General features: G+C 36.0%; 1 protein-coding gene across 6 annotated transcripts in view; it reads left to right on the top strand.

Moving 5' to 3' along the window:
- The window catches only part of LOC110636028 (DNA topoisomerase 3-alpha), a 122,509-nt gene that overhangs the window by 8,422 nt on the left and 89,504 nt on the right, over window positions 1–24,583 (top strand). For 5 of the 6 annotated variants that reach the window (XR_002491269.2, XM_021785545.2, XM_021785544.2 and 2 more), the window contains exon 11: window positions 16,372–16,446. The exons of the other annotated variant lie outside the window; for it this stretch is intronic. Coding sequence is in view for 4 of the 5 variants with exons in the window: in XM_021785545.2 (XP_021641237.1) it covers window positions 16,372–16,446 (75 nt within the window). In the remaining variant the exon portion in view is untranslated. The remainder of the gene's footprint in view (window positions 1–16,371; window positions 16,447–24,583) is intronic. 6 annotated transcript variants of the gene reach the window in all.

The following is a 24,583-nucleotide window of genomic DNA, read 5'->3' as shown; positions in this document are numbered from 1 at the left end:
ATGCCTTCATTTCCAATTTATCTACTATCCCAATACCTAAGACTGTAATAGAAGCAATGTCCTATCCTGGCTGGCTTAATGTTATGGTTGTGGAAATGACTACTTTTCATGCTAATGGTACTTGGGAGATAGTTCCACTACCACATGGTAAAACTATAGTTGGCTGATGATGGGCGTTTACAATTAAGGTACATCTTGATGGGAAGGTTGTTCATCTCAAAGCCCAACTTGTTGCAAAAGGGTATACTCAGGTATTTGGGTGAGATTATAGTGACAGCAAAAATTACATTTGTTCGCGTTCTTATATGTATGGCTATCATGTTTCGCTAGCCACTTCATTAATTGGACAAAAAATGCCTTATTACATGGAGAACTCGCCCAAGAAGTCTATATGGAGCAACCTTCAGGGTTTGTTACTTAGGGTGAGTTAGGCTTAGTTTATTGATTAAGTCGATCTCTTTATGGTTTAAAGTAGTCCCTAAAGGCATGGTTTGGTCTATTTAGTATTGTTATCTAGTAGCCTGAATAACAAGTGTGTTTATTTGATAGTTTATGTTGATGACATTGCCATAACAGGTGATGATCATGGATCTATTACTCAACTCAAATAGCATCTTGTCAATCATTTCTAGATAAAAAATTTGGGAAAACTTAAGTACTTTCTTGGCATTAAGATAGCATAGTTTAGCACTGGAATTGACATTTCACAGAAGAAGTATGCATTGCACATATTGGAAGAAACTAGTATGTTAGAATGCAAATGTGTTGGTACTCTCGTGGATCTAAATGTTAAACTTGTTTCTAAATAGAGGCAACCATTGAAAGGCCCTGGTCAATATTGAAACTTGTTAGCAAGCTTAACTACCTCACAATCACACATCTAGGCATTTTGTTTGCTATAAGTGTAGTTAGTCAGCTTTTTCAAGCTCCTTGTGATAGTCATGAAGTGCAGTAATTCACATTCTCAGATATATCAATGGAGCCTTAGGACGATTGTGATGTATAAAAGTAGAGGATACACACAAATTGGTGGGTACTTCGATGCATATTGAGTAGGTTCTTCCTTGGATAGATGATCTATTTCAAGGTATTGTATCCTAATTGGGGGAATCTAATATCTTGTAAAAGCAAAAAGCAAAATATATTGGCTAGATCAAGTGTTGAAGCAGAGTATCGAGCTATGGCCTTAGCCACTTGTAAGTTTATTTGGTTAAAGCTGCTTCATTAGGAGTTGAAATGTGTCGGAGACAAACAAATGAAGCGGATTTGTGACAATTAAGCAATGTTACTTATTGCCTCAAATATCATGTTTCATGAAAGAACGATACATATAGAGATAAGTTGTCACTTTATCGTGTAGATGATTGAATAAGGAAGCATTGCTACTAGTTTTGTCAACTCAAATGACCAGTTAGCAAACATTATTACTAAATCCCTTATAGTATTTATAATTGAGTATATCTGTAACAAGTTGGGTGCATACTACATATATGCTATAGCTTTGGGGAGGTGGGGAGGTGCTAAGATACTCTTTCAGATTGTGTCTTAGATTAGGAAGTTATATTGTAATTAGGCAGAGTAATTGTATGGAGTGGAAGCGACAGGGTTTGGTAATTAGGCAATTTTAATTTTAATCAATCTAGATGTCATGCAACACATGCAATCAATATCATTTCTATGTTAATTAATATGCCCAACATATAGTTATAACACTTGTGATCCCAATTGGCCTTTAAGCTTATTTTGCCATCAAGAGACTTAAAGATTAAGAACAACCCAAGAACCTAAGCATGGGTTGAGGGATTTCTTAATGGATGGGTAGCATAATCAAATTCCACCCTCCGGGAAGCTAGATCTCCATGTGTAGATCCTCTGGTCTGTTCACACGAATCATGTGATCTCAATTCAACCCTTGAACCACAGCAAACTCCTTGTGCTTCTCCCTTGTTTGGTCAACAATACACAAAAGGTAAGTGTAATGACCCAACTAGGGGGCTGATACCAGTGCTGGGGAATGGGTTAGTTTAAGGTTGCTAAAACCCATAATAAGTCTAAAACCTGGTAAAAACAACTCATAAGCAACTGCACTTCAACATTTTCATTAAAGCATAGAACATTTCTGTTATGGAAAGTCAATCACTATGTTATGGAAAGTCAATCACTATATTATTTCTCTGTATATTCTGTATTCTGTATTCCTATTTAGGATTTCCTATTTAGGATTTCTTATTTAGGATTTCTTCCTAATTAGTAGAACACAATTATAGGAATCAATTGTATATATATACCCATGTACAGATTAATTGAAATCAATAAGAATTATCTCTTTCTACATGGTATCAGAGCAGGTCATCAATCTAGGGTGACTATTTGTTCTCACTACCCAGCTCAGAATAGATCTTGGCCGCCGATCGGCCGTTTCGACCCCGATCAACATCTCCGGCGTCGCTTTAACCCCCTCATTCCACCACTGTGTGCTGTTGCCTGATTCAGTATACCATTAAAGGACTTCTGAGGTTTGGCTCTCAGATCCTATTTCGGTATTTGCTTGATTTGTGATTTTGGGTTATTTTGCTGCTATAAGCACTTTGAATTAGCGTTTCGGTTAGTTTTCTTTGTCTCAACAAATGGCAGACAATAAGAATGTTATTTCTGATGTGATTCCGGTGATGACTAAGATCACGGAACACAAACTTAATGGTTCGAATTACCTGGAGTGGAGTAAAGACTGTTAGGGTCTATTTGCGTAGCATTGATAAGGATGATCACCTTACTAAAGATTCACCCACTGATGATACACGACAAACTTGGTTAAGGGAGGATGCTTGGTTGTTTTTGCAGTTTCGGAACTCGATTCATAGTGAGGTAATTAGTTTAATTAATCACTGTGAATTTGTTAAGGAATTGATGGATTACTTAGATTTTCTGTATTTTGGTAAAGGGAATATCTTCCGTATTTATGATGTTTGTAAGGCATTCTACTGTGCTGAGAAAGAGGATAAGTCTCTCACGGCTTATTTTATGAATTTTAAACGGGTATATAAGGAACTTAATGTATTGTTGCCTTTTAGTCCTGATGTGAAAGTTCAAAGAGCCCAACGAGCAAGCTGTTATGAGTTTTCTTGCAGCCTTCCTTGATGTATGAGGCGCTAAATCTCGATTCTCTCGATTCGAGATTTTCTCTTTGCATAAAACGTTCACACGGGTCCTTCGTACAGAGAGTACTCAATCTTCACAGCCTGCCAGTAGTGCTCTTATTGGCCGTAATCCAAATGGACAACAGGGTAATAGAAGAGGAAGTAGAGGAGGAATTATAGGCAACAGAAATAATCAGCGTAATGGAGAGGCTAGTTCTAATAAGGACTCAAAAGGAGTCATTTGTTATTATTGCCATGAGCCTGGCCATACAAAATATAATTGTCCGCAACTTCAGAGGAAAAATCTACTGCATGCCTTGTGTCTTCTTCATCCAAATGGGTTATTGATTCTGGTGCGACAAATCACATGACAGGTAATTCTAGTCTTCTATCTGCTTTTCAGTCTAATCTCACTTCTTCTATTGTTACTTTAGCTGATGGTTCTACTTCTTGTGTCATGGGTTCTAGAATTGCAAACCCGACTTCATCAATTTCTTTGTCTTCTATTTTGTGTCTACCAAAATTCTTTTTTAATCTACTTTTTGTTAGTAGACTTACTCGTACCTTAAATTGTTCTGTTTCCTTTTTTCTTGACCAGTGTTTGTTTCAGGATCTTACGACGAAGCAGATTATTGGTAGAGGACGCGAGTCAGGTGGTCTCTACATTCTGGAAAATCATGAACCGCGGTCGCTTGTTTGCTCCAGTACTTTAACACCTCTTGAAGCTCATTGTAGATTGAGTCATCCTTCTTTGTCTATCATGAAGAAGCTGTGTTCTCAATTTCAATCTTTATCAGTACTAGAATGTGAGTCGTGTCAGTTTGCAAAACATCATCGTTGCCTTCTGTGTCTAGAGTCAATAAACTGGCTTCATTCTCTTTTTAGTTAGTTCATTCTGATGTTTGGGGTCCTTGTTCTGTTACATCTAAAACTGGATTTCGTTATTTTGTTACTTTTGTTGATGATTACTCTCGTGTTACCTGGTTATATTTAATGAAGAATCGTTCTGAGTTATTTTCTATCTTTTGCGCTTTTTGTAATGAAATCAAAACTCAATTTAATATTTCTGTGCGCATATTAAGAAGTGACAATGCCAAAGAATACTTTTCAGCACAATTTCAGCCTTTTATGACACAAAATGGCATTCTTCATCAGTTTTTCTGTGTAGATACCCCATTCCAAAATGGCGTGGCCGAAAGAAAAAATTGGCATCTTCTTGAGATAACTCGTGCTCTTCTTTTTTAGATGAAAGTACCTAAATATTTTTGGACGGATGCAGTTTCTACGACATGTTTTTTGATCAATCGTATGCCGTCTTCTGTCCTTAATGGGGATATTCCTTATACTTCTTTGTTTCCTACAAAATCTTTGTTCCCTGTTGAACTCCGTATTTTTGATTGTACCTGTTTTGTGCGTGATGTTCGTCCACAGATTACTAAATTGGATTCAAAATTTCTCAAATGTGTCTTCCTTGGGTACTCCCGGCTCCAAAAAGGGTACCGTTGTTTCTCTCCTACTCTTAATCGTTATCTTGTTTCTGCAGATGTCACATTTTTTGAGTCCACTCCATTTTTTCCTCCATCATCTGTGTATGAGAGTCAGGGGGAGGAGGATGATCTCTTAATATATACTGTCCAACCAATGTCTAGTCCTCTCCCATAGCCTGTTCCTTCTGTCTCTAGACCTACTCGACCTCCCGTTGTTCATGTTTATTCCAGGAGATTGGAGATTCCTGACTCAGATCCTCCACCAGCTACTTCGTTGGGAGATCCTGTACCTCATACTGATCATGATTCTGATCTAGACTTACCCATTGCTCTTCGTAAAGGTAAACATTCATGTACTTATCCTATCTCTTCTTTTGTTTCTTATAATCAATTGTCTTCTTGTTCTCGGTGTTTTGTTACTTCTTTAGACTCTGTTCCTATCTCTAATACTGTTGGTGAGGCACTGTCTCATCCTGGCTGGTGTGATGCTACGAAAGAGGAAATGGAGGCTTTAGATGCTAATGGTACATGTGAACTATTCCCTTTGCCCACTGGTAAGAAAGCTATTGGTTGCAAATGGATATTTACGGTAAAGGTAAATCCTGATGGTTCTGTGGCTAGGTTAAAAGTACGTCTTGTAGCAAAAGGATATGCTCAGACATATGGAGTTGATTACTCTGATACTTTTTCTCCTGTAGCTAAACTTACTTTTATTCGCTTGTTTATCTCTTTAGCAGCTACATATGATTGGCCCCTGCATCAATTGGATATCAAGAATGCTTTTCTTCATGGTGATCTTCAGGAGGAGGTGTATATGGAGCAACCACCTGGGTTTGTTGCTCAGGGGGAGTTAGGTAAAGTTTGTAGGCTTCAGAAGTCTCTTTATGGCTTGAAACAAAGTCCTAGGGCATGGTTTGAGAGATTCAGTGAAGCAGTACAAGAATTTGGTATTCAAAAGAGTAAGTGTGATCACTCAGTATTTTATAGGCAATCTGAGGCTGGTCTAATTCTCTTGGTAGTCTATGTGGATGACATTGTCATCACTGGGAGTGACTCTGCAGGTATTTCATCTCTTAAAATCTTCCTCCAAACTCAGTTTCAGATCAAAGACTTGGGATTGTTAAAGTATTTTTTGGGTATCAAAGTTATGAGAAGTAAGAAGGGTATTTTCTTGTCTCAAAGAAAATATATCCTCGATCTATTGACAGAGACAGGAAAATTAGGTGCTAAGCCTTGTAGCGCACCAATGGCTCCAACTTTACAACTGTTAGCAGGGGATAGTGAGTTGTTTGAAGATCCAGAGAGATACAGGAGATTGGTAGGAAAATTGAACTACTTTATAGTCATTCGTCCTGACATTGCTTATGCCGTTAGTGTGGTAAGTCAGTTATGTCTTCCCCAACTGTTACTTATTGGAAGCCTTGGAACAAATCTTGTGTTATCTGAAGGGCGCTCCAGGAAGAGGTTTGCTATATGGAAGAGGTTTGCTATAGATGTTAATCATGCTCAACTTGTTACAAATGTAGTCAATCCTAACTCCATTCAGAGCTTTTGTGAAAATATCTCCTAACTGCTCTCCAGTTTTGATGTGTCCTGTTGAGATGATCTGTTGTTGGATCTTTTCACGAACAAAGTGACAATCAATCTCAATATGTTTGGTCCGCTCATGAAACACCGGATTAGAAGCAATATGGAGAGCTGCTTGATTATCAGACCACAATTTCGCAGGCAGGGAGGTCTTAAAACCTGTTTCATTTAGTAATTGAAGTTTCTACTTTACCTCACATATTGATTGTGCCATGGCTCTGTATTCCGATTCAGCACTAGATCGAGAAACTACACTTTGCTTCTTGCTTCTCCAAGACATCAAATTTCCTCCAATAAAAACGCAATATCCAGTAGTTGACCTCCTGTCAACCTTAGATTCAGCCCAGTCGGCATCTGAAAAACATTCAACATTCAAATGCCCATGATTATCATATAACAAATATCTTCCTGGAGCGCCCTTCAGATAACACAAGATTTGTCCAAAGGCTTCTCAATGAGCAACAGTTGAGGAGGACATAAACTGACTTACCACACTAACGGCATAAGCAATGTTAGGACGAGTGACTGTAAGGTAGTTCAATTTTCCTATCAATTTCCTGTATCTCTTTGGATCTTCAAACAACTCACTATCCCCTGCTAACAGTTGTAAATTTAGAGTCATTGGTGCACTGTAAGGCTTAGCACTTAATTTTTCTGTCTTTGTTAATAGATCGAGGATATATTTTTTTTGAGATAAGAAAATACCCTTCTTACTTCTCATAACTTCAATACCGAACAAAATACTTTAACAATCTCAAGTCTTTGGTTTGAAACTGGGTTTGGAGGAAATGAAATAGCTGCAGAGTCTTTTCCAGTGATGATAATGTCATCCACATAGACTACTAGGAGAATTAGACCAGCCTCAGATTGCCTATAAAATATTGAGTGATCACACTTACTCTTTTGCATACCAAATTCCTGTACTGCTTCACTGAATCTCCCAAACCAGGCCCTAGGACTTTGTTTCAAGCCATAAAGAGACTTCTGAAGCCTACAAACTTTATCCAACTCCCCCTGAGCAACAAACCCAGGCGGTTGCTTCATATATACCTCCTCTTGAAGATCACCATGAAGGAAAGCATTCTTGATATCCAATTGGTGCAGGGGCCAATTATATGTAGCTGCTAAAGAGATAAACAAGTGAACAGAAGTAAGTTTAGTTACAGAAGAAAAAGTATAAGAGTAATCAACCCCATATGTCTAAGCATATTCTTTTACCACAAGGCGTGCTTTTAACTTAGTCACAGAACCATCAGGATTTACCTTTACTGTAAATACCCATTTGTAATCAATAACTTTCTTACCAGTGGGCAAAAGGCAACAGTTCCCATATACCATTAGCATCTAAAGCCTCCATTTTCTCTTGCATAGCAGCACACCAGCCAGGATGAGACAGTGTCTAACCAATAGTATTAGGGATAGGAACAGAGTCTAAAGAAGTAACAAAACACCGAGAACAAGAAGACAATTGATTATAAGAAACAAAAGAAGAGATAGGGTAAGTGCATGAACGCTTACCTTTACGAAGAGTGATAGGTAAGTCTAGGTCAGAGATCGTCCTCCTCCCCCTGACTCTCATACACAGATGATTGAGGAAAGAATGGAGTGGACTCAAAAAATGTGACATCTACAGAAACAAGATAACGATTAAGAGTAGAAGAGAAACAGCGGTACCCTTTTTGGAGGTGGGAGTACCCAAGGAAGACACATTTGAGAGACTTCGGATCCAATTTAGTAACTTGTGGACGAACATCAAGCACAAAACAGATACAATAAAAAATGCAGGGTTCAATAGGGAACACAGATTTTATAGGAAAAAAAGCATTATAAGGAATATCCTCATTAAGGACAGAAGACGGCATACGATTGATAAAAAAACATGCCGTAAAAACTGCATCTGCTCAAAAGTGTTTCGGAACTTTCATATGAAAAAGAAGAGCACGAGTTACTTAAGAAGATGTCGATTTTTTTTTTAGCCACGCCATTTTGGGATAGGGTATCAACACAGAAAGACTGATGAAGAATGCCATTTTGTCTCATATAAGATTGAAATTATGCTAAAAAATATTTTTTGACATTGTCACTTCTTAATATGCACACAAAAATATTAAATTAAGTTTTGATGTAATTACAAAAGGCACAAAAGATAGAAAACAACTAAGAACGATTCTTCATTAAATATAACCAGGTAATTTGAGAGTAATCATCAACAAAAGTAACAAAATAACGAAATTCAGTTTTAGAAGTAACAGAACAAGGACCCCAAACATCAGAATGAACTAACTCAAAAGGGGATAAGCCCGTTTATTGACTCTAGACACAGAAGGCAATCGACGATGTTTTGCAAACTGACGCGACTGACATTTTACTACTGATAAAGAATGTAACTGAGGACACAGCTTCTTTATGGTAAACAAAGAAGGATGACCCAATCTACAATGAGCTTCAAGAGGTGTTAAGGTACTGGAGCAAATAAGCGACCGTGATATATGATTTTCCAAAATGTAGAGACCACCTGACTCATGTCCTCTACCAATAATCTGTTTCGTCGTAAGATTCTGAAACAAACACTGATCAGGAAAAAAGAAAACAGAACAATTTAAGGTACGAGTAAGTTTATTAATAGAAAGTAGATTAAAAAAGAATTTTGGTAGATACAAAACAGATGAAAAAGAAATTGACGAAGTCGAGTTCGTAGTTCCAGAACCCATGACAGAAGAAGTAGAACCATCAGCTAGGAAGTGAGATTAGACTGAAAAGCAGATAGAAGACTAGAATTACCTGTCATGTAATCTGTCGCACCAGAATCAATAACCCATTTGGATGAGGAAGACGCAAGGCATGTAGTGGATTTACTTGACTCAGTGATCACGGTGACAAGGGAACTGATAGGATTTAGAGATGCCTGATATTGGAAAAACTGTGCAAAATCCTTTGCAGATACTAAAGCAGTTTTCTCAGAGGAAGATACTGTAGAATCCTCTGCTGCCATATTTGCCATCTGTGATTACTGATTTTTCCTCTGAAGTTATGGACAATTATATTTTGTATGGCCAGGCTTATGGCAATAATAACAAATGACTCCTCTTGAGTCCTGATTAGAACTAGCCTCCCCATTACGTTGATTACCTCTGTTGCCTGTAATTCCTCCTCTATTCCCTCTTCTATTACCTTGTTGTCCATTTGGATTACGGCTGATAAGAGCATTACTGGCAGGCTGTGAAGATTGAGTACTCTCTATTTGAAGGACCCGTGTGAATATTTCATGTAAAGAGGAAATCTTAGAACTGGAGAGAATTTGAGATTTAGTAGTCTCATACTTTGAAGGAAGGCCTGCAAGAAAACTCATAACAGTCAGTTGCTCCCGTTGGGCCTGCTAAACTTTTACATCAGAACTAAAAGGCAACAATACATTAAGTTCCTTGTATACCTGTTTACAATCCATAAAATAAGCTGTGAGAGACTTATCTTTCTCAGCACGGTAGAATGCATTATAAACATCATAAATATGGGAGATATTTCCTTTACCAGAATACAGAAAATCTAAGTAATCTATCAATTCCTTAACAAATTCACAGTGATTGATTAAACTTATTACCTCACTGTGAATCGAGTTCCGAAACTACAAAAACAATCGAGTATCCTCTGTAACACCCCTCACCCGACTACAGTGTAGCCGAACAAAGCGTGCTACATTCGGTGCCGGAGCACCCTAACTTATCTTACTTTATTTCTTTAAAAATTTTATTCTCGTTATATTTAATATTGATTATTTTTTGACGGAAAAACTAACGGAGTTTCTTCTATTTTATTTTCGTTTGACGTGTTTTACTATTCATCTGTTTGAAAATTCACCAATATTTTCTAAGTATAATCTCATCCATGCTCATATCATCATTTGAAAAATCATTATGTAATTTAAATTTATACTTATTTGTACAAATTCATTTATGTTCCATTCTTACAGCAAAATTCTCAAATTTGCTTTAATTTACATCATTTGCAATAATTAAATAAATCCTTAATTTACATGATATACAAATTAATTACAATTTACTAATTTACATGTCAATATAAAAAATAAATAACATACACAAAATATATGATATGCTTAATTTGAGCCCTATCTACATGCATTGCTGAGGAGGTGACAACCTTGAACGCTCTGCAGATCGATCAGAACTCCAAAATCTCTGTTTAGTATTCGCTGGGTTTTAACTTCAGTACCTGCGCGAGGAAACAATTCCATCGCGCTAAGCATTGCTGCTTAGTGGTGCAATAATATAACAAGGAAATAATATAGAAATAAAGATAAAAATAAAACATAATTCAAATAATTAAGATTTATTTATACTTCACATGCGGTTTCTAAAATTTAATATGTTTTATCTTAATTTAGTCTTCTTTGGAAGTGTTTATTTTGCCAATGTACAGTAATAATGTACAAAGAAAAATGATCTAAAAATGATAAATTTATGCTTATATTATTATGTAAGTCACATTTGCAATATTTATGTATGTTATAATTTTCTTTGCTAATCTTTTAGCATTTTCTCAATACTTTCTAGGTTATCTCAGATTATTTCATAATAAGTAAATTTTGATATCGGTCCAGTTCATTTCGATTCTTTGTAATAAATAATTATTCTAATTTATTTTAGGTCATCTTACTCATTTATTTTATTTAATTTCTAATATTTTAAATTGCTAATATTCTTAACTTATCTCAATAAATTTCACTGCCCAAGTAACCAATGACAAGCTGACTAAACTGGATAATGGGTCGTTGGCACTGGACACCGCGGTGCCTCGGGCCGTCATACCATGGGATGCAGAACGTCAACCACGTATGCAGTCCGTATGGCTAAAGAGCCATGATAACACATAATCGGGCATAAAAGCCATGAATGTTGGCATAATGCCATGAATGCGGGCTCAAAGCCATGAATACGGGCACAAAGCCTTTTGCAGTACTGCTAAAACAATACTCTATTGGCATGCCAAACTATTCAATCTGACACACATGTCCAGGCAATACAAGGGCATATAATATCATTAAATATTAATATATTGTGTTTTATGACTTTATTATTTCATGATAAATTTCATAATTTATACATTCATCATAATATTCATACATTCTTTACATCATTCATATTGATCATAATTCACAACAATGGTGTTCATATACCATTGTACTCAAAACATTTTTCCTTTCTCTTATAAAAAAAACTAATGTTCCATTCATATTTTCATGTGATTCATTTATTCATTACAATATTTATATGAATTCATAACTCATACAAGGTGTTATTATCTTATTTGTAATGGAAACATAAATCCTAATGTAAACCTCATCCTATTTATACTCAACAATCCATCTAGGTTAATGTCATTTCATATTCAAGTGGTATTACTTATGTTTTATTAGACCTACTAGTAATGGGAATAAATCCTAACTATATACTCACATAACTTAAATGTTCATTAAGTCATTCAGGTGAATTACTATTTCTATTCCAAGTAATCTATGAATGTTTCATGGATTCCAAATTTCATACCTTAATTTCCTCTACCAATTTAGTTATTATACTTTGTTTCTTTGTATTACTATTCACATTACTATTCACTCAAATTGTTGACTTTTTAATACATAATAAATTTATTGAACCTAAGTTCTCCAAGATACCACATTTTGCATTCAAAATTGTTGGTATTGGTTGCCAATACCATTTCCAAGCTTAATGTTAATTGGGCAAAATTTTCAGTTTTCATGCTTTGTCTTTACTGTTCCATTGGTCATTTTTGCAGTGGGAATTTAGCAAAATGATCAACATGAAAGTTATTTCTTATTTTGTCTAGTTGAATTTCTTTTTTTGAATCACTCAATTTGGAGTTTTGTAGCTCAAGTTATTGTCATTTTACCATAACTGGCCGGAGTGACCTGTACCCAGATTTTCTGGGCAATTTGGTTCTGTCAGATTTGGTGACCTAAGTTTGGTTGGCAATTTGACTAGGTTATGGTCAGAATTTGGATTTGTGTTCTTCATGAAAGTTGTTGGTCTATATCTCAGCTTGTTGCTGGTAAAATTTCAGGTCAATTGGACCTTTTTACACTGATTTATGGCCAAACGACCAAACACTGTTCATTTGGTCATTTTGCCCAGGCAGACTGCAGGTCACCCGGATTAGGGCAAACTTTTGGTCCACTTGGTTTGGTTTTCTGGGCATGGTTTCTTCAAAAAAGTTGTGCCATTATGTGTCTAGTTTCACCTCCAATTGGCCTCATACCAATTGGAGTCACACAACTTCAGTTATAGGTCAAACAATACCCTGGACTCATAGGTCCGAATTTCCTGCATAAGAGAAGCACTTCCAATTTTCAATTTCACCCAACTTTCAAACTTCAATTCACATTTATAGCACTTCTAATAGTCAATAATCAACCTCAACATCATCAAATTCAAGTCACAACACAAAATTCCATGTTTGAGCAAATCCTAAATCAACTTGCATAAATTTTAAATTCCAAGAGAATTTCTAGCACTAACCTTATGCCTTAGCTTCACTCAACTTCAATTCAACTTTCTAATCAATCAAAAACTTGAAGCTCCTTCTTGGTCCGCCTTGGCTGAAATTCCTCTTGCCCCAAACTCAATTTCTTTTGGTTTTCTTGAGTGCTTTCTACTAATTAGGCTTTAGTTTAGGGTGGGCTATAATTTTTCTAAGAAAAAAATTTGGTTGAGACTTAGGGTTTTAAGCTTTGGATTTTACGTTTTAACGGAAAATTTTAGAGAAAAAGGGAAGAAGGCAAGTGGACGGGAAGAAGAAGGGAAAAAGATGCAGATTTTTGTTCAATAATTAACCTATATAATAATTAAATATTTAATAGCAATATGGTAAATAAGTAGAATGGCAAATTTGAAATTATTTTGAAGTTTATAATCATTATAATTTGACTTTTCAAATAATTATTTTTAATTTTCATAATTTCAATTAATTAAATTAATTTAGTTTCATTAAATTAATAATCATCATTTTTGGTCAATATTGGACCCTCAAATTTAATTGACCAAATTTTGCTCTTACCGAGTTGTCGGTTTATCTTTCTTTCTTCTTTCTTTTACTCATTTTTAATTTAATTTTCATCAATATTTATTCCTATTTTATGTCATAATAATTCTTTACTTAATTGGACAAGTTGGTCAAAAATCATCTCCGAAGACGAAATGACCAAAATGCCCTCCGTTTGGCTTAACAGACTAAAATTGTCTGTACCGATTGAAAAATTTTTCTAAACATTTTCTTGGCATTCTAATGCCATAAAACCCTCAATGAATCTTCTCTGGAGTCTCAAAAATTATTTTATAATTTTTCCCTTGGGTCTAGGGCTCCTAGTTGCGATAACCGCAACTTCCCACTGGGTTACTCATCGCTAGGGCACCGGCTCATTTAACTTGGTTGTATTTTATTTCTAAAATTTTTCCTAAATTTTTCTTATTAATAGTTGAGTTAATTATGGTTCCTCATTTTAGTTTAAATATTTTTCCAGACGTTCTAGCTGCCCAGACCGACACCGGTCACCGGAACAGTAGAATGTGCGGAATTACTACAGTGAGGGTGTTACATCCTCCCTTAGCCAAGTTTGCCATGTATCATCAGTAGGTGTGGGTTTAGTAAAGTGATCATTCTTATCAATGCTACGCAAATAGACCGTAATAGTCTTACTCCACTCCAGGTAATTCGAACCATTAAATTTGTGTTTTGTGATCATAGTCATCACCGGAATCACATCAGAAATAATATTCTTATTGTCTGCCATTTGTTGAGACAAAAAAAACTAATCGAAACGCTAATCCAAAGTGCTTACCGCCGCAAAATAATCCAAAATCACAAATCAAGCAAATACCGAAATAGGATCTGAGAGCCAAACCTTAGAAGTCCTTGAATGGTGTACTGGATCAGGCAACAGCACATAGTGGTGGAATGAGGGTGGTGAGGCGATGTTGGCGATGCTGATCGGAGTAGAAACGGCCGGCTGATGCGCCTCCATGCGTCGGCGAGTGAAGAAATGGCGAGAACCTGAGTTGGGCGCTTGAGCCTCACGCGCTTGGATTCCGGCGATCGGATCAGAGGGGATGGCCTGTCGGCTGCCAAGGTCTCTCCTGAGCTGGGTGGTGAGAACAAATAGTCACTCTAGATAGATGACCTGCTCTGATACCATATAAAAAGAGATGATTCTACTTAATTTTAATTAATCTGTACATGGATATATATATACAATTGATTCCTATAATTGTGTTCTACTAATTAAGAAGAAATCCTAAATAAGAAATCTTAAATAGGAATACAGAATACAGAATATACAGAGAAATAATATAGTGATTGACTTTCCATAACAAATACATAATATGACCAATGTGCCTGGTTCATAAAGAAGCTGTTCGGGTCTTCCTCTATCATAAATAGTGAGCTAGGGACTTATTAGGCCTCACCTAATCTTACCGCATGATATCATGCATGATCATAAAATATTTATAACACATTCATATGATAGAAAAAATCAGTGGGTCATTTAACATCTATCGAGCATCAATAATTAATTATGCAATAATTTAGTATATTCGTGTTTTAAATACATGCAAAATCATGAAATGATGCATGTGAATGATTATGAATTTAGTTACAATTAATTAAAAAGATTATTATTATTAGGGTTAGTGTTACTCACCTCTCATACCTTATCAACACCAAAAACCAAATGGTAGCTATATCCTTAGTTGTAACTTTTCGGGTTCTTCACGTCTGATCCTATAAAAGACGGACTATAATGAGTTATTTGGATCTCTAATACTCTATAAACACATCATAACATCAATTCTACGTCATTTCTTTAATTGGGTTTTGGAGCCTTAAAATGAAAAAGGATAACGGGCATGTAGAAGCGACTTCAGCTGTCAAAGTGGAGAACTTCAGTTGCTTGAGTCCTAAACTTCAAATGTTCGAAGAAGCAGTAGCTACTTCGGTTGTCGAAACAATGGTTTTTAGCGGCCGAACATGGGAATTTTCAAAATTCTCAGTGTGCATTCTATTGCACTTAAACAAACTCAAACATAAACATTTCATTTCTCAAGCTCAAAACTCAAAATCAACCGTGCTCATAGACTTTAAAACAACAATTCACTCTAAGAAACTCAAAAATATCAACATGCATCCATAGATCTCTTAGCCTTTAATAATTCTTAATTCAAAAATCCTAAAAGAAAGAGAATTCCAACCCAAACAACTATTCCTTTGCTCATGGCTACAACTCATACACATAACCACGTAACAGAACTCAATGAAGATTGGAAACATTTACAAGTAAACCTCACGTGCAGACAAGAAAAACTTACCTTGAAACTTTAACTATATCCTTTGAGTTAAACCCTATTAGGATGGGTTCGAGTTTGAAGAATAGTATTTATTTCTGGTTCGAGTTTTATACTTTAGGTACCCGTAACCCGAACCTGCTTATGTAAATAAATAATTAAGTATAAATATTATATTTAATAATAATATTTATAAATTTTGAGAATATTATATTTAAAATAATTAGATTCTAAATATTTTTATAAGATTATTAATTTCTTAAAATATAAATTAATAATAAAAATATTTTTTCTATAAATTACTAATTACAAAAATATAAAATTAAATATATTCGGGTAATATTCGGTAATGCTAATCGGGTTTGGGGTGGATATGGGTAGTTTAAAATGAATTTTAATTAGGTCTGGGACAGATTCTGGTATTATAGTTATTGATTGGGTTAGGGATGGGGGAGGGTGATTTTCGTCGGTAACCTACCTATTATCATCCCTAGGCCTTGCTTTCAAACTTTATATTCTTCATAACATACAAGAATTATTCAACCTATGACCAAGTAATTGAGCGAGTTATTAGAATCATGATTTTTCTGCATGTTTGTGTTTGTGTTCATTTGACTCAAGATCTAATGCAATCAGGGGACATCCCTTATTAGTGCTTTGGGACAATTTCTATGATATTTCTCGCATAAATAAAGTATTTCATGTTTCATGTAAACCATATTTCTCCTTTTATTTAGTTTGATTTTGTAGTTATTTTATATTTGATTCAATTATATGTTTTTTGATCAGAAAAATTACTTGGATGTTTACCATTTTGAATCATGGGGTGGTTTAATGATTCCAACCTATCTTCAAGGCCAACAGGTTTGCGTCTTATTGTTAAATCATGATTGGTAAGCCTTTTTTTTTGATAGCTTCAGAAAATCTGTCTCTCTTATTTGAATTTGTTTCTGCATCATTATAGAAGGTGCTCTGTTGGAGTTGTGCTCTGTTAAGATATATACCATAAATAGCTAGGATATGTGTGTCTGTAGTGATTGTGTGAATATATTTAGGTGTTAGAATCGTGACTATAATTACATATTTAATTAGGATTATATTTCCTATTTAGTTGTCCTGTACAGATTATAAATTAACACCATTGGCTTGAAAGAATTATCAAGCTCTTTAATCATTCTCAATATTCTTCTTCTGTTCTGTTTTCTCACATGGTATCAGAGCCCTCGGTGGGTTTGATTTGAAATCTGAAACAAAGTCCTCATAGGGAGGAACTTGCCCTCTTTTTCTGATTACTTTCTGGGAGTCCGTGGCTGTCACAACCTAGCTTAGTGGATTACCCAGCCTAGGATCGCCCTCTCAACTGATCGCCGATGAAAGACTCCGGTACACGCGCCTTCACGCGCTTTTTCCCGTCGACTCGCTGGCCTCAGGCGACCTCAACCACGTTGGTCCTGCACCTGTTTTTCACTTTTTTGTCACTACCTCTTTGTACAGTAGGCTTGTCTGATGTATTTCTAAGCAATATTTCAGTGTGCTTCTCTTGCCAACATGTTTGAGATTGGGGAGTACTCCAATACAGCCTCCAACACAGGTTCTAAGATTCTCACACCCATATCCAACACAGGTTCTGAGATTCTCAAATCTATATTTTCTGCCATTGGTAATTTACCAGCTATTACGACTGTTAAATTAATAGGAAGTTAAAATTATACGTCGTGGGCTGCATCAGTGGAATTATGGTTTATGGGGCAAGGGTACGATGACCACTTGGTTAAAAATGCCATAGATATAGCATTAACAAATAGAGCTAATTGGACTAAGATTAATGCTCAATTATGTAGTCTCTTGTGACATTCTCTAAACCCAAAATTACTTAATATTTTTTAGTCTTGTAAAATCTGTTGCAAAGTCTGGGCTAAGGCGAAAACCTTATATACAAATGATGTGCAACGCATTTATAAGGTAGTATCAGATATGGTTAATTTGTAGCAAATTAACAAGATATGTTTAGTTATTTGGGATGGCTAGAATCACTGAAAGATGAATTTAATTCTATCATGTCATGTACTGATAATATTCTTGAGCAACAGCGTAATAGGTTCTTCATGGATTTGGCATTGATTGGGCTAAGACCTAACCTTGATTCTGTTAGAGACCAGATATTAATTAGTCCGATTATTCCCACTCTAGAGGATGTGTCTGCTAGGCTTCTACGCATCTCACTCAATAAGAATAATTTCTCCGGAATTGAATATTTAGTTTTATTTGCACAAAGTGGAAATCAACCGAGACAGGGTACTTATCAGAGAGGTAAGGGTAAAAGGCTCCATTGCACTTATTGTGATAAGAGTAATCACACTCGAGACACTTGTTGGGCCCTTCATGGTTTACCACCATGCCCCATGCAGTCAAATAATGTGGGCTGATCAACAGCTCATAGGGCTCAATCCGGTGAAAATTGCATTTTTCCATTACTTGATGGAAATGATCAAGTGTCAGATTCTATTCTATTAACTAGAGCTGATTACAAGGAGTATTTACAATATCAAACAGCCAAACAACAATCTTTTAGCATTGCTTATTCTGGTAATTCCTTTGCTTGTCTAACACAGTCTTCGCTCACTGGTGCATGGATCCTAGACTCTGGTGCATGGATCCTAGACTCTAGTGCTTCTGATCATATATCTGATAACAAAAGTCTTTTCTCATCTCTAATTTCTCCTCCGGTTTTGTCTAAAGTTACTTTAGCTAATGGTTCACAAACTTTAGTTAAGGGCATAGGAGAAGTAAAAATCTTTCCATCTATTCCTTTAACCACAGTTTTGTTCGCTCTAGAATGCCCATATAATTTAATCTCCATTAGTAAATTGATTAAAAATTTCAATTGTTCTGTCACCTTTATAGCTGACTCTGTTGTTGTGTAGGACCGGAGTACGGGGAAGATGATTGGAGTAGGATGTGAGTCACAAAGGTTGTACCATTTTTCTACTTCAAATTCTCCAGTTGCTCTTGCCTCCACCACTTCCGCTGATCTTCTTCACAATCGTCTGGGTCATTCGAGTCTTGTCAAATTGCAAAAATTAGTTCCTAGTCTTTTTAGTTTATCTCCTTTTGAATGTGAGTCTTGTCAACTTGGGAAACAAAGTCGTATTTCCTTTCCCAAGCGAGTCAATAATAGGGCTAAGTCCTTGTTTGAAATTGTCCATTCAGACATTTGGGATCCAAGTCGTGTCGGTACAACTTTGGGATTTCATTATTTTGTTACTTTTGTTGATGATTATTCTCGTTGCACTTGGTTATTTTTAATGAAGACTCGTTCTGAATTATTCTCTGTATTTCAAAAATTCTCTACTGATATACGTAATCAATTTGGTGTTTTTATTAAAATACTTCATAGTGACAATGCAAAAGAATATTTGTCTACTCCCTTTACTCATTTCTTATCTTCTCATGGTATTGCTCACCAAACTTCATGTGCTTATACCCCTCAACAAAATGGGGTTGCCAAACGAAAGATTTGTCATGTAGTTGAGACTGCCCGCACTTTACTCATTGACAATAATGTTCCTTTTCGTTTTTTGGGAGATGCTATTTTTACTGCTTGTTACTTAATTAACTTAATGCCTTCTTCTGTTTTGTAGAATCAAAGTCCTCATTCCATTTTGTTTCTCGACCAAGATGCTCATCAGTTGTCTCTGCGTGTATTTGGTTGTATTTGTTTTGTTCATGATCACACTCCTGACAAAGACAAACTTCAGCCCAAATCAATAAAATGTGTCTTTTTGGGATATTCTAGACTTCAAAAAGGTTACAAATGCTACAATCCACTTACAAATAAATACTTTGTGTTAGCTGATGTAACATTCTTTGAAACATCTCCCTTTTTTTCCTCTAACACCGCATTCAAGGTTTTTATTCCCACCGCGTTACCAGTTCCTACTTTTCTTCCACCACCAATCAGTCCATCACCTCTATATGTCTACTTACGTCGTCCTCATCCTCTCACTAGCACCATTGATGCTCCTTTGCTTGATACAGGTAGAACATCGGCTTGTGATGACTCTCGCCCTCCTCCATCTTCACATATTCCGGTCTCGTCTTCAACAAACGATGCTACTCTTCTCATTGCCATCCGAAAAGGTATTCGTTTGTCTCGAAATCCTCATCCTATTTATAATTTTGTGAGTTATCATCGTTTGTCTCCTTCCTACTATGCTTTTGTCACCACTTTGTCTAATGTATCTGTACCTAAGACTATTAGAGAAGCTTTGGAACATCTAGGATGGTGTAATGCAATGGTTGAAGAGATGACTGCTCTCCATAACAATGGCACTTGGGATTTGGTGCCACTACCGAAGGGAAAATCTACTGTTGGCCGTCGATGGGTTTATACAGTCAAGGTGGGGCCTGATGGCAAGATTGATAGACTTAAAGTTCGTCTTGTTGCAAAGGGCTATACTAAGATCTTTGGCCTCGATTACAGTGATACCTTCTCTCCTGTGGCTAAGATTGCCTCGGTTTGCCTTATTATTTTCTTAGCTGCCTTCCATCACTGGTCACTTCATCAACGGGATATCAAAAATGCCTTTTTACATGGCAAGCTAGCTGAGGAAGTTTATATGGAGCACTTAGGGGGAGTCTAGTTTGGTGTGTCGCCTATGACGTTCTTTATATGGCTTGAAACAATCTCCGAGAGCATGGTTTGGACGGCTCAGTACTGTAGTCCAATAATTTGGAATGTCTCGGAGTGAAGCTGACCATTCAGTATTTTTTCACCATAATGGCCATGATAAGTGCATTTAGCTCGTCGTTTATGTTGATGACATTGTTATTACAGGAAATGATCATGTTGGGATCTCAAAACTCAAACAACACTTGTCCAGTCATTTTAGACTAAGGATTTTGGGAAGCTAAAGTATTTCTTGGGAATTGAAGTTGCATAATCTAAGACAGGTATCACCATTTTTCAAAGAAAATATGCTTTGGATATACTGACAGAGATGGGCATGTTAGACTGTAGACACACAGATACTTATTTTGGATCCAAATGTCAAACTTGTTCTTCGACAGGGGGAGCCATTGGAGGATCCTGGTAAATACCGGAGATTGGTTGGAAAACTCAATTATCTTACAATCACACGTCTAGACATCTCATTTGTTGTAAGTGTGGTCAGTCAGTTCCTTCAAGCACCATGTAGTAGTCATTGGGATGTAGTTATTCGAATACTCAGATATATTGAAGGAGCTCCAGGACAAGGCCTATCATATGAAGATAGGGTCATTCACAAATTATTGGTTACTCAAGTGTAGATTGAGCAGGTTCTCCTTCAGACAGATGGTCTACTTCAGGATATTGCGTTATGATTGGAGGTAATTTGATTTCTTGGAAAAGTTAGAAGCAGAATATCGAGCTATGGCTTTGGCAACTTGTGAACTTATATGGTTGAAACAACTTCTCCAAGAGTTGAAGTATGGGGAACTTAAACAAATGCAACTAATATGTGACAATTAAGCTGCACTTCACATTGCCTCTAATCCAGTGTTTCATGAGAGAACGAAACATATAGAGGTGGATTGTCATTTCATCAGACAAAAGATTGAATTTGGGTGTATTGCCACTAGATTTGTTAGCTCAAATGACCAATTAGCAAATATCCTGACAAAATCTCTCAGAGGCTTTCAGATTGAATATATTTGTAACAAGCTTGGAGCATATAATTTGTACATTCCAGCTTGAGGGGGAGTGTTAAGATTTGTACCATAAATAGCTAGGATATGTGTATCTGTAGTGATTGTGTTAATATATTTAGGTGCTAGAATCGTGGCTATAATTACGTATTTAATTAGGATTGTATTTCCTATTTAGTTATCCTGTACAGATTATAAATCGACACTATTGGCTTGAGTGAATTATCAAGCTCTTCAATCATTTTCAATATTCTTATTCTATTCTATTTTCTCACATGCTCTGTGTTTTGCAGAGCTTTACTATGATTATTACAAGAATTATTTTGAGGAAATTGTTGGGTCTTTCTTATGATTGAATGCCTAAAGAAATTTCATGTGCAGGAAATATAATTATATACGGTGGTTATTTCTTATTGTAGCGGCACACTTGTTGGGCCAGAGTTCTCTTAATTTCATTTCGTTGTATTTCTTCTTATTCAGTAATACAAAGCTTTGTTGAGCAATTAACTTTACATTTTCTCTCTTTAATTTTTCTTTTCATTCTCCTAACTCTATTAGTGAAGCTCTCAAGTTTCACCGCCAACCTAAGAAGCAGCGATTTGTGCTTAACTCCTAAAGATTAGTGCCAGAAAAAGGAGTGTGTGAGGCTCACGCGCCAGCTTTCTCCTCAAGCTCTTGCTCCACGTGTTGGTGCATGAGGTCACCTTTGGCTACAATTTCTTGCTGAATTCTCTCCAATGAGGTCACTTGAGTTTGGTGACTTCATCCTGTTGCCCAATCTCACCTAAATCCAACTAGAGAGAGACCCTCCTTTAAACAGTAGTTGTTTATAATTATAAGAAAAAAAAAATTTGGGTTGTTGCTTTCTTTCATTACCTAAGTTCTTTAAACCTTTGGTTATTTTCTTGTAATTTAGGCCCAAACTTGAGCTTTTATGCTATTTGACTTGAGATTTTCTTTTCAAAGGTGGAGAACTTTACTTGAGATTGCTATTTTCTTTCTTCATTTTACCTTAATTTATTATCTTTATATAAATAAAAGGAAAAAAAGGAAGCTAGTAAGACAATTACCTTGGTTGGAGTTGACTATGAGCAATACTAATAGTATTAGTATACCAAACATCAGTCACCCTTGTCTCTGGTAAGTGCTTCATATTTTGGTAATTTCTTCCCTTGCCCTTCGAAAGGAAGTCATTCTTGTCACAACCCTCACCCCATCTATAATTTCTTTTTTGAGTTATCATTGTTTATCTCCTTCATATTAGTCTTTTATCTCCACTTTGTGTAATATCTCTATACCAAAGCTGTCAGTGAAGCGGTATCTCATCAATGGCTATGGAAATGATTACTCTCTATACTAGTAGAGTAAATTTCTTTTGATTGTTGTTGAGTCTATACATTCAAAGTTGCTCCTAATGGAAAAATTAATGGACTTCTTGTAGCCAAGAAATATACTCAAATATCTGGACTTGATTATGGTGTCATTTTTTCACTAATGGCTAAGATTGCTTCTGTTTATGTTACATGTGCCAACTCTAGTTTAATAATTAAAATAAATGATTGAAAGGTCAATTATTTTTAGACTCCACATTTTTTTTCTTGATTTTGACGTCGTCTTTTTTAGCTGCTCTTGTTCTTTTGCTAGGCTTCTCCTTCTTCTCCTCCTCCTTAAATCATTCCATCTTTTTAACTGTAATTTTTGATGATTTGCCGTTGCTTCATCTTTTTCTTGACTCCTCCTTATTCTTCCTATTCTCATCCTCCTTAAATCCTTGCCTTCTTTCCCTTTGATTTTTTATGATTTATGGTTCGCTCATTTCGGTAACTTAGATTGTGTACGCTAGCGAATGGGGACGCAAAAATCAAATCGCAGAACCTAGGGTGTTGTAGCAAATCTTACATGGCTAGATGACAAGTTAGCTAAGGATTTTTCAAACTCCCTTGTTTTGTATACAAGTTTCTGAGTCACATTCTTCAGTAATTCCAAATACTGTAGCATCCTCAAGTAATTCAGTTGCATTTCAAGGTACTGCAGCGCCCTCAAGTCCTTATTCAGTTGAATTGCGGTCATTATTGGATCAGTATCATGGGATTTTTGAGGATCCAAAAGGCTTGCCACCTTTCAGAAGTCACAACCATTCAATTCCCTTGGTACCTTCAGCATTACTTATCAATATCAGGCCTTATAGGTACCCAAATTTTCAGAAGATAGAAATAGAGAAACTTGTGGATGAAATGTTACAAAATGAGGTCATTCAGCCTAGCGCTAGTCCATATTCTTTTTCAGTACTACTTGTCAAGAAGAAAGATGGCTCTTGGAGATTTTGCATTGACTACAGGAAGTTGAATGATCTTACCATTAAAGACAAGTTCCTAATTCCTATTATAGATGATCTTCTAGATGAGCTTCATGGTGCTTCAATCTTTTCTAAGATTGATTTAAAGTTTGGATACCATTAGATTAGGATGAATCCTTATGATATTCACAAACAACTTTTAGAACACATCATGGGCATTATGAATTTACTGTCATGCCCTTTGGGCTAACAAATGCCTCTGCAACATTTCAAGCACTCATGAACCACATCTTTCAGCCTTATTTGAGGAAGTTTGTATTAGTGTTCTTTGATGATATTTTAATCTATAGCTCATCTTGGGAACAACATTTGCACCATTTGAAATTACTCTTTCAAGTTTTGTAGCAGCAACAATTGTTTGCAAAACTCAATAAATGTTCATTGGCAAGGCTGAAATTGATTATTTAGGCCCTATTGTATCAGGGGAAGGTGTAGCAACAGACATACCAAGGTTATAGCTGTTTTGTCTTGGCCAGTACAAACTTCAGTCAAAGAGTTGAGGAGTATTTTGGGATTAACTGGGTATTACAGAAAATTTGTTCAACACTATGGTATTATTAGTAAACCACTCATTAACATGCTTAAGAAAGATGCTTTTTCAGTGGGGTGAGACAGCTCAAAGAGCATTTGATCATCTCAGAATAGTCATGTCTCAAGCTCCAGTTCTAGCACTTCAAGATTTCAATAAACCTTTCATTGTTGAAATTGATGCTAGTGGGTCAAGTATGGGGGCAGTTTTGCAGCAGAATGGACATCCTATAGCCTTTATCTCTAAGGCTTTTGGTTCAAGAACTAAAGCACTGTCAGTCTATGAGAGCTGCTAGCCATTACTTTTGCTGTCTCTAAATGGAGACATTACCTAGAGCAGGGGCAATTCTTTATTAAGACTGACCATGAGAGTATTAAACATTTACTGGAGCAAAGGTTGCACACTAATTTGCAATTGAGGGGTGTTCC

This window comes from Hevea brasiliensis, chromosome 10, assembly GCF_030052815.1.
Source record: "Hevea brasiliensis isolate MT/VB/25A 57/8 chromosome 10, ASM3005281v1, whole genome shotgun sequence".
Lineage (NCBI taxonomy): Eukaryota > Viridiplantae > Streptophyta > Magnoliopsida > Malpighiales > Euphorbiaceae > Hevea > Hevea brasiliensis.
This window is presented reverse-complemented; position numbering and strand designations above follow the sequence as displayed.